Genomic DNA, 11,412 nt, shown 5'->3' on the forward strand with positions numbered 1-11,412 from the left:
GAGCGCCCTTTCTGACATTAGCGTAATAATATACACTATCTTTGACCGGTCCGAAGAAAACAAAGATGGCTGCAGCTCAAAAATAAGGGAGCATTAAGAAACCCTGGCAGGTTCCAGGATCCCCAGGATATCGCTCCGGAGGAGCCGCGGTAGGCTGTACAAACCCACCACTGATAGTAGACAGATTACTGGATGGTTGGGTGATCTCGGAGGTGGCAGGCTGCCTATGACCTAACTCACTGATTCGCTCCATGATAGCCTTGAACCCTTGGTCGTGACGTCGAGTCCAGGAGGTACAGTGTGGCTGGCAGACTCAAGGTCAGAGCAGACAGAATGGTCAGGCAGACGGGTACAGAGTCCAAAAAACAGGCAAGGGTCAAAACCGGGAGGACTAGTAAAAGAGAATAGAAAAGGCAGGAGCACGGGAAAAACACGCTGGTTGACTTGGAACATACAAGACGAACTGGCACAGAGAGACAGGAAACACAGGGATAAATACACCAGGGATACTGTACCAAGTGACACCTGGAGGGGTTGGAGGGAATAATAAGGACAGGTGAAACTGATCAGGGTGTGACACAGTTTTATTTGAGACGACTATACAACCATCAAGATTAATTGTCAGATCTAACAGAAGATCTCTTTGTTTCTTGAGACCTAACATTAGCATCTCTTATGTTCCTTATGTCTGCAACACAGGCTTCCTTGGGGGGCAATTTTGGGGCTTCACCATGTTTCATCAAAATGTACTGCTGTGTATCGTCTGCATAGCAGTGAAAGTTAACATTATGTTTCCGAATGACATCACCAAGAGGTATTATATATAGTGAAAACAATAGTGGTCCAGGAGGGGACTAAGCACGCACCCCTGAGAGGCCCCTGTGTTGAGGATCAGTGTGGCAGATGTGTTGTTGCCTACCCTTACCACCTGGGGGCAGCCCGTCAGGAAGTCCAGGATCCAGTTGCAGAGGGAGGTGTTTAGTCCCAGGGTCCTTAGCTTAGTGATGAGCTTTGAGGGCACTATGGTGTTGAACTCTGAGCTGTGAGCACGTCCTGGTAATCCGTCTGGCCCTGCGAATGTGGACCTGTTAAAGGTCTTACTCACATCGGCTAAGGAGATCATGATCACACTGTTGTACGGAACAGCTGGTGCTCTCATGCATGTTTCAGTGTTGCTTGCCTCGAAGCACAATAGAAGTCCTTTAGCTCGTCTGGTGGCCACATGTGTGATGAAGCTTATTATTTTCAAAAAAAGATTGTTGTTTGTGGCTTTTTAAAAAGCCTACCATGTGAATGAGAGTGGTTTTGTGTGTACTCAACTTATGTGTGCATGGTGTAAATGTGAGGTGTGCCTGTACATTTGTAAGTGTGTATTTCTCTCTCTCTCTCTCTGTGTATGTTCATGTGTAGTGTCTAACTCTAATTGATTTACTACCCAGGTCAATGGCTCTGCGGTTAAAGAGGAGCTCAGCTCACACATCCTGTAGTTAGCTTCTCACTCTCATCACGGGGCAATCATCACCCAAGTCATATGTGTTTCTGTTCTGATCTGTGTGCGCGCGCACGTCTGTGTGCTTGTGTGTGTGTATGTGTGCGCGTGTGTGTCTGCGCGTGTGTGCATGTGTGTGTTTGTGTGTGTGTCTGTTTGCATCTGAGCTCCTAGAGTGTGCGGCTCTCTTTTATTTTCAAGTTTGTGTGTCTGTGTCATAATTATTAAATTGCCTTTATCTAAAAAACAGAAGAAACTAAATGCACATTCACTTTATTCCAGGCAACATTACAGTATTTCATGAATTGTACAACAAGTCTGGGTTATTACAGTAACACCCTTGGTTATTACAGTAACAAGCCTGGGTTATTACAGTAACAAGACTGGGTTATTGCAGTAAAGATCCTGGGTTATTACAGTAACAAGCCTGGGTTATTTCAGTAACAAGCCTGGGTTATTACAGTAACAAGCCCAGGTTATTACAGTAACAAGACTGGGTTATTACAGTAACAAGCCCGGGTTATTACAGTAACAAGACTGGGTCATTACAGTAACAAGCCTGGGTTATTACAGTAACAAGACTGGGTTATTACAGTAAAGATCTTGGGTTATTACAGTAACAAGCCCGGGTTTTTACAGTAACAAGACTGGGTTATTACATTAACAAGCCGGGGATATTACAATTCCAAGTTTTGGCTCCATGGCTATTACAGTAACAAGACTGGGTTATTTCAGTAACAAGCCTGGGATATTACAGTAACAAGCCTGGGCTATTACAGTAACAAGCCTTGGATATTACAGTAACAAGCCTGGGCTATTACAGTAACAAGCCTGGGATATTACAGTAACAAGGCTGGGATATTACAGTAACAAGCCTGGGTCATTGCAGAAACCATCACATGTGCAAATACATTCACATCAAAAACAGATCATACTTCTGTCTAATAGGCACCATACTGTATGTGTCTGATGATGATAGCTGCCTACAGACAGCTATCAAATCAATGAGGCCTAATATTACCCAGAGCACACTACACATACAGGTACTTAGGCTAACTAGCTGAACATTTGGCATTTGGTATTTATCAGGTTCCCCATTAGCCGCTGCAAAAGCATCAGCCACTCTTTCCGTGGCCCATATGAGACATGACATAATACATAGTACAGAACATTATTCCCTCCTGAAACATTCTCTGTGCTACGCAGTGTGAGGGTTTGACCACTAGGCTGTGCATTGGAGAAACTCAAGATGATACTGTACCTCTCAGGCTGTTTGGGTGAGACCTGCTACTCCTTTGCAGTGGTGTGTGTGTGTGTTCAGTGTGTGTTCAGTGTGGCCTGGAGACAGGGTGTTGCAGGGTCATGTGTTCAGCTCCAGTGAAGGGCAGTCTGTGTGTACAGTAGTGATGCACCACCTCTGGTATACTGTTGAACACACAGCTACTCTGGTCCAGAGTATAACCCAGACCCTTACTGCCTTTAGTCTGGGCCACGATGATATGGACACAACACTGACTGGTCCTGAGAGAGAGAGAGACCATATTACTTCAGTAACAGGGGAAGATGTGGAGCTATAGCTACATAACTAGAGGATACAGTCTGGATGTTTGTACTGTAGCAAAGGGTTAGGGGCTTAGTTATTCCAACACATGCTGCTCACCCTCCATGTCTGTGGTGTGTAAAGTGGTTAATGATGAGTGCTCACTGAAGAGTGAGAAGTGTAACACAGAAACACACTAACTTGAGCGCGATAGAGTATTTGCTGGTCCCTGATTCGCTGTCTCTAACCAGGAAGCTGGCATCCCTGCAGCGCTGGAGCTGAGCCTCTGCCTGCTGGCGACTCACACTGCCATGGTACCAGCTAGAGGAGGGGGAGAGGGGGAAGAGAGGGATGAGGTGAAAGAGAGGGAGAAATAAACATACATACAATGTTTAGAGCTTCAGAGCAGTAGAATGGATGGGGATGAATGTCATATTGTAAACCTGCTCATCAAACATCTCATTCCAAAGTCATGGGCATTAATATGGAGTTGGTTCCCCTTTGCTGCTTTAACAGCCTCCACTCTTCTGGGAAGGCTTTCCACTAGATGTTGAGACATTGCTGCGGGGACTTGCTTCCATTCAGACACAAGGCCATTAGTGAGGTTGGGCACTGATGTTGGGCATTTAGGCCTGGCTTGCAGTTGCCGTTCTAATTCATCCCAAAGGTGTTAGATGGGGTTGGGGTCAGGGCTCTGTGCAGGCCAGTCGAGTTCTTCCACACGGATCTCGACAAACCATTTCTGCATGGACTTCGCATTGTGCACAGGGGCATTGTCATGCTGAAACAGGAAAGGGCCTTCCCCAAACTGTTGCCACAAAGTTGGAAGCACAGAATTGTCTAGAATGTCATTGTATGCTGTAGTGTTAAGCTTTCCCTTCACTGGAACTAAAGGGGCCTAGCCGGAACCATGAAAAACAGTCCCAGAACATAATTCCTCCAACACCAAACTTTATAGTTGGCACTATGCATTCGGGCAGGTAGCGTTCTCCTGGCATCCGCCAAACCAAGATTTGTCCGTTGGACTGACAGATGGTGAAGCGTGATTCATTACTACAGAGAACACGTTTCCACTGCTCCAGAGTCCACAAACCGTTCTTGTGCTGATGTTGCTTCCACAGGCAGTTTGGAACTCAGTAGTGAGTGTTGCAACCGAGGACAGGCGATTTTTAGGCGTTACGCACTACATCACTTCAGCTTGTATGGACTACCACTTCACGGCTGAGCCGTTTTTGCTCCTAGACGTTTCCACTTCATAATAACAGCACTTACAGTTGACCGGGGCAGCTGTAGCAGGGTAGAAATTTGACGAACTGACTTGTTGGAAAGGTGGCATCCTATGACTAGCCGGTTACCACCTGGTTACTCAACCCTGCACCCTAGAGGCTGCTGCCCTATGTACATACTGTAGACATGGAATCACTGGTCACTTTAATAATGTTGACATACTGCTTTACTCATCACTTATGTATATACTGTATTTTATTGTATTTTAGTCAATGCCACTCTGATGTCCACAATATTTATATATTTATTAATTCCATTCTATACTTTTAGATTTGTGTGTATTGTTGTGAATTGTTCGATACTACTGCACTGTTGGAGCTAGGAACACACGTATTTCACTACACCTGCAATAACATCTGCTAAATATATGTATGTGACCAATGACATTTGATTTGATGACAGTGCCACATTGAAAGTAGCTGAGTAAGCCATTCTACTGCCAATGTTTGTCTATTTGGAGATTGCATGGCTTTGTGCTCAAATGTATACAGCTGACAGCAACAGGTGTGGCTGAAATAGCCGAATCCACTCATTTAAATGGGTGTCCACATATTGCTGTATATATAGTGTATCTCAATCCCCCCCATCCAGCCTCTCCCTTCTCCCTCTCCTCTTCCCTTACCTCTGTTTCTCCAGGGGCAGGGTGGGGTCCACTTTGGCTGTCTCTGCGTTGGGTGTGGAGGTGGTGGAGGGAGGAGAAGAGGATGGGGAAAGTTTGGGAGTGGGAAAAGAGTGAGAGGTGGGAGAGGGGGGAGAGGAATGAGAGAGTGGTGAGGGAGGAGAGAGTTTGAGAATGGGGGAAGTAGGGGAGGAGGGAGAGGGGACGAGGACTTTCTTGTTCCAGGTCTTCTGTCTGAGGGTCTGCTGATGACTGAGAGTCTGCTGTCTGATGGGTGGAGGAGGTTCCTCTTTAGGGGGCAAACTGCTCATTCCCTTCTTAAACTGGGCTGGAGAGAGAGCGAGAGAGAGAGAGAGAGAGAGAGAGAGAGAGAGAGAGAGAGAGAGAGAGACAGAGAGAGAGAGAACTGTGTATGTTTGTGTATCGTTGTTGTATCCAATATGTTCCCTCTCCTTCCCTCCTTCTATCTCCCTCCTTCCCTCCCTTTACCTCCCTCCTTCCCTCCCTTTACCTCCCTCCATCTCCCTCCTTCCCTCCCTTTACCTCTCTCCATCTCTCTCCTTCCCTCCCTTTACCTCCCTCCTTCCCTCCCTCTATCTCCCTCCTTCCCTCCCTTTACCTCCCTCCTTCCCACCCTTTACATCCCTCCTTCCCTCTTTTTACCTCCCTCCTTCCCTCCCTTTACCTCCCTCCTTCCCTCCCTCTATCTCCCTCCTTCCCTCCCTTTACCTCCCTCCTTCCCACCCTTTACATCCCTCCTTCCCTCTTTTTACCTCCCTCCTTCCCTCCTTCTATCTCTCTCCTTCCCTCCCTTTACCTCCCTCCTTCCCACCCTTCACATCCCTCCTTCCCTCCCTTTACCTCCCTCCCTCTGGAAAACATATATCTACCTGTCAGTGCTCTGACAATGTCCTCCTTCCTCCACTCCCAGGGTAGTTCATACTCTCCAGGGGGGCGAGGGTCTGACTCCGGCCGTGTCACAGGGATCCACACCCCTCCTGCCTCCCCATCTGTCTCCAGCAGCCCCTCGTAGGGAGTGTCGTAGATGTGGGGGGGTGCGGGCTTGCCCCCTTCTCCATCTCCCTTTGGAAGCAGCACACACACCTTCAGCAGGTCCTTGGAGCCCCGCCTACGAATACCTACAAAGTCATTAGAACAATAACATGGTCATTATTTGGTAGGACTGTTTGACCCATGTGGATATCAAACCCTCAACTCTGCCATTCCAACATTACTGCTAATGTGACATGATTGTGATCCATTGTTCAGTTGTAGACTCTTAGAAAAAACTATGCCATCTAGAACCTAAAAGGGTTATTCGGGTGTCCCCATAGAAAAATCTTTGGAAGAACCCTTTTTGGTTCCAGGTAGAACATTTTACACAGAGGGTTCTACATGGAACCCAAAATAGTACTGCCTGGATCAAGAAAGGTTCTACCTGGAACCAATGGAGACAGCCTATGGGGAAACCTGAAGAAACCTTTTGGAAACCCTATTTCTAAGAGTATAACACATAGCTTAGTAGCTTGTGATGTGGTCAGACATGTCTGTGGAGGCCGTCAGGTAGCCTGTGTGTCTGGGCTATTGTGTGACTAAACAATGGAGCTACGGGAAGAAAGGTCAACACAGAGCCTGAATGGATGACAGAACAGACCTCTTCCTGAATTCTGGGAAGTGATTGGGTGAGACCAGGAGGAGGGGGATGGGAGGTGGGGGTCTTTTGGTTCTTTTCACACAAAAGTAAAGTCAAATGGAAGGGGTGGGGGGGAAGAAACTGGAGGTAACTTCCTTCCAGAGAATGGGGTAAAGGAAACAGAGGCAGGAGACAGGAAATCCAAGAGGAAGCTGCACCCACTGTCGCAGCACAACACCATTCCCATAGCAACCGCCAGTAGGGAGGAAGTCAGGGGAGAGAGAGCGGAGGGTCTCGTTCTAGTCCGATCCTTTAAAAACCTTTTAACAGCAGCAGTCTACAACCTTGATTCTGGAGAGCTGCAGGGAGTGCAGGCTTTTGTTCCAGCCCAGCACTAACTCCAGCCCTGATTCGTTGATTAACTAAGCCAGTGTGTATCAGCGCTGTGCTGGAACAAAAGCTTGGACTCCCTGTAGCTCTCCAGGACAAGATCTGACCCCTGACCTTACTGACCTGTGATGATAACCTGGGCGTCATAGGGCTCCATGTATCCATCGTTCTCTCCCTCCCTCTCCGCCTCCCTCTGCTCTCTCGTTTTCTCTGCATCAAACGGGTCAGCATAGTCCTCCAGAATAATCAGCTACACAGCGGGAGAGAAGTTGTTAAATGCTCTACCTAACCTTCACAGTACTATACTGTAGGCCTTCTGCCAGAGTAACTGCAATAACCTATGTAATTAACCTGTAACAGTCTAGTTGGTATGGAGACGTCCCCTTGACGAACTGGGAATGTTTCTTGGGGAATCTCCCCTGCTCTGTGCTCTGTGTGTGTCTTCCCTCCCATGGCTCTGTGTGTTGAGTGTTTACGTGTCTGTCTGACTGCCTGTATGATCTTCATCAAAGCGGCGCCACAGTGATCTGAGCTGCTTGTGGGAGAGCTACAGTCACCACAGTGTTAGGTGATGCCTCAAACATAGCCTTCACTAGAGGAAGAAATATAGGAGGAGAAATAGGTATTGTGTGTGTGTGTGTGTGTGTGTGTGTGTGTGTGTGTGTGTGTGTGTGTGTGTGTGTGTGTGTGTGTGTGTGTGTGTGTGTGTGTGTGTGTGTGTGTGTGTGTGTGTGTGTGTGTGTGTGTGTGTGTGTGAGGGTGACAGCAGTTAGGGAACAGGAGGGGAAGGGACACAGGAAGACAGACTGGGGAAAGAGGTTAGGTCTCATTGTGTGTTTTTTGTACGGCTGGTCCCGAGCGCTGTGGTATGAATGCAGCGGGTTATAAAAGCACAGTGCATTGTGTGGTGAGGAAAGAGAGACAGGAGGGGGAGGGAGAAGTAGAGACAAAGGCTGAGGTGGGAGAAAGAGACTGATCACAACTCTCCGAGCTACAGTTCTTTCTTTATATCAGTGCACACATATATGTATGGAAGCTCATTCCCGCCACCCAATTTAAAAAAAAATCTGACTATGAGTTAGTAAGTCATTAGAATGTCATAATTATGAGATAGTATGTCGTTATTATGAGACAGTATGTCATAATAATGAGATAGTAAGTAATAATATTGCAATACTAAGTCAGAATTCTGAGATAGTAAGTCATTATTAGGAGATACTAAGTCAGAATTCTGAGATAGTAAGTCATTATTAGGACATACTAAGTCAGAATTTTGAGATAGTAAGTCATTATTAGGAGATACGTTTAGGCGATCTGTATTACGTGAATCATAGATTTTGTGTGTGTGTGTGTCTGTGTGTAGAGAGAGAGAGAGAGAGAGAGAGAGAGAGAGAGAGAGAGAGAGAGAGAGAGAGAGAGAGAGAGAGAGAGAGAGAGAGAGAGAGAGAGAGAGAGAGAGAGAGAGAGAGAGAGAGAGAGAGAGAGAGTGAGTTTGTGGTGATATTGTTCCAAATGAATGGACTCAAAAAGAGTTTTGTTGTTGTGAGTTGGTGCCTGTTTAATTAAATTAATGAATTACTAATATATAGCCATTGATTCTTGAAGAATGTAACTTAGAAATTCCTCATGAGCAATGGTCTTACCCCATTAGAACCAAAAATATAAACTTGTGTTACTCCATTGTTTGTAAACAATGTAATTGTAAACAAACACTGTACAGGTTCACAACACAGATGGTCAGTTCTTGCATCCATACAGATGTAGGATCTTAATTTGGTCAATTTTGTTGCTTTGAATTTTCCTGCACAGCAGGAATGGCAAACTTGTAGTCTATTTGAGGATTAAAAAGGCTTCTAAAGTTTGTAATTTCCGCTTTAAAATAACAGACTTGATTTGCCATAATGAAAAATGTATCAACCCCTACAAAAAATGGCCATGAATTAGAATCCACATAATAATTCACATGTCCTGTTGCTGCAGGATTCTATTCCTGCTGTAGCATACAGGATCAAATGAAGATCCTACATCTGTGTGTGAGAGTCCTTGCGTCTATGTATTTAAGAGTGGTTACATTTCTCCTGCCCCATTCCTCAGCTGTTTACCAATTAAGTGGCGGGGAGTTGGCTGTGTTATTGTTTGAATCACAGATTTCGTCGTGACCTGCAGGACTATTCAATGTCCATGATCCAGACTTATTATCTCATAATTATAACGTACATATCTCATAATAATGAATGACTACCTCATAATTATGACGTAGTATCTCATTATTCGGATGTACTATCTCATAATTATGACTTATGTTACATATGTAAGGGATAATCGACGTGGGGCTATGCGTTGTATGGAAAATAATGAACAACGTGGAAAGTGTGTTCCACGACGCACTAGCGTTCCACAACGGAGTTACATTATTTTCCAGAGAATGTATAGAGCCCCGAGTTGATTATCCCTTTCATACCATGGCTATAATTGAATACATTTACTGCTAGAAATGTGTTCAACAACCACTGAAGAAGCTAGCAAGTTTACTAAATTGATACCATTCCCATCATAGCCATTATGAAAATCTAAATCAACAATGCCAATAATGTTTTCAATACGACTTTTGCTTTCAGAAGCAGCTCAAACATAGTCAAACATGAGTTATACCATGGCTTTGTCGAATACATGTTTCTGATTGGCTTGAAGGACATTCTAGGGCGTGCATTATTTCCTTTTATAAACCTGTTGGTTCGAGTCCCGAATGCTGATTGGCTGAAAACCGTAGTATGTCAGACCATACTACAGTTCACCATGGTATATTGGCCATACGCCACATGCTATTACGTAATTATGACTTACTATCTCATAACTTCGTTAGCGGGAACGATCTTCCATATGCTTCCATACACATATGACAATAAACAACAAGATCAAATGTAAATTACAGTAAGCCTAATAACACGGTAGGGCTAATTATAGCATTATAGCATATATTGTTACTACTAAATGCCTTTTTCATTTTTGTTTGTTCAATCTAAGACTGTTGACAAAGATGTCAGTACCAAATCTGCGCCACTCACCATCGTTGTTTTGATGTCCAACTTCCCCCTCTCGTTTTCGGATCCCACCTGTTCACCTGTACCGCTATGTTTGGGACCCTTGTCCTGTTTGTCCACTTTGATCATCCTGCTGATGCACGCATGCGCCAAACTGGATGTCCTGGTGGGCCGATGCTCCTCAGATGTCCCCACCTCGAGCTTGGAATTCTTCCTACTCTTCCCAGGGATGAGACTGTCCCAGATCTTACCGTCCTTAAACGAGTTCCCGGCAGTACCCGAGCCGTTCCGACCCAGTTCGATGGCCGAGTTTTTCCGGTTTCTTCCGGTCAGTATAGAGCCCATCCCTCCAGCACTTTCCTTGACCCGGTTCCCCTTCAGACTGGTCCCCGGTGTTAACCCGTGTCTGGTTCGGGGTTGAGTGCCGGACTCCGAAGCAGAGCGGACCCGTTCGGTCCCGTTCTTCAGATTGATGGCGGAACTAAACCACTTTGCCATTGCTGGTTACGATCAGTGGCAGTTTTTTGGTTTCTAGCTTTGGCTCAAAACACACTCACTTAGGCCTACTTAGTCTTAATGTTTATTAATCATCCGCAATCGAGTCACAGAGAATAGTTGGTTAGCCTACATAAAACTTGCCAAGCACATTCATCCACAAACACATAGGCCTACGTTTACGCGCCGCGCGCCTGATATCTTATCCGAATTACCCCCTTTGTGATGTTAATGTCTTTCAAAAAAATTATTACAATTTTTTTCTGCCCCATAAATTCAGTAGTAAATGTTCTCATATAATTTAAAGTCCAAACTTCACCCCATTTGTCGCTTGACCCACTTCGCTTTGTGTTTCCACAGTGCGTAAAGTTACCTCTCCTTTCATCAACTTGTAACGCCTGTAATATCTATTTCTGCCAGACGCTATCGCTTTATCTCGAAGCTATCCCCGCAGTTTGAAGAGTAGTCTTTGGAGAGCGTAGAATCGGAAGAACTGGAAGTTTTTCTTCGCACTCACTAATGATGATCCCATTCCCGGAGCTACTGGTGTATGGAGCGGGCTGTCAAAGCTGAGTGCTGGAGAGAGAAGTGCGTGTGTGAGAGAAAGAGTTTGGTGGAGTTGGGAAATGGGTGTGGTGGTGGACTAGCCTACAACAGAATGGTCAACGAACGCCTATAGTAGGCTATTATTCACTAACAGGGAGGAGACAGGGCAGCTTTGGCAACGCATTTCTCAATTGATGATTAAAAAAAGTTGTCATCACAGCCGTATTACAACATAGTCAATATTTATTAATCAACATAGTCAATATTAACCTACATTGTTTGAAATTGGTGTGTGCAACACAATAGGCTGCAATTAAAAATGTCATCCAAAAATATGAACACTGCTTGAATTCACAGGTTTTGGCACCACAA

At 45.3% G+C, this 11,412-nt stretch overlaps 1 protein-coding gene across 1 annotated transcript; it reads right to left on the reverse strand.

Annotated features, from left to right (window-relative positions):
- Window positions 1–1,746: 1,746 nt before the first annotated feature.
- LOC109887463 (SH2 domain-containing adapter protein E-like) lies at window positions 1,747–11,159 on the reverse strand. Its single transcript, XM_031787445.1, has 6 exons — window positions 10,024–11,159; window positions 7,082–7,208; window positions 5,826–6,074; window positions 4,939–5,263; window positions 3,231–3,350; window positions 1,747–3,010 (listed from the first exon to the last, which is right to left on the reverse strand). Exons 1-6 carry the CDS (start codon window positions 10,495–10,497, stop codon window positions 2,818–2,820), a joined length of 1,488 nt encoding a protein of 495 aa, XP_031643305.1. The 5' UTR covers window positions 10,498–11,159; the 3' UTR covers window positions 1,747–2,817.
- Window positions 11,160–11,412: the final 253 nt, after the last annotated feature.

Source organism: Oncorhynchus kisutch, linkage group LG13, assembly GCF_002021735.2.
Source record: "Oncorhynchus kisutch isolate 150728-3 linkage group LG13, Okis_V2, whole genome shotgun sequence".
NCBI classification, from domain to species: Eukaryota; Metazoa; Chordata; class Actinopteri; order Salmoniformes; family Salmonidae; genus Oncorhynchus; species Oncorhynchus kisutch.

Coding starts and splice junctions, on each gene's coding strand:
- LOC109887463 (XM_031787445.1), bottom strand. CDS start 10,497: ATGGCAAAGTGGTTTAGTTCCGCCATCAATCTGAAGAACGGGACCGAA. Junction 5,264..5,825: donor CATTGTCAGAGCACTGACAG/GTAGATATATGT, acceptor CTCTCTCTCCAG/CCCAGTTTAAGAAGGGAATG. Junction 3,011..3,230: donor AAATACTCTATCGCGCTCAA/GTTAGTGTGTTT, acceptor TCTCTCTCTCAG/GACCAGTCAGTGTTGTGTCC.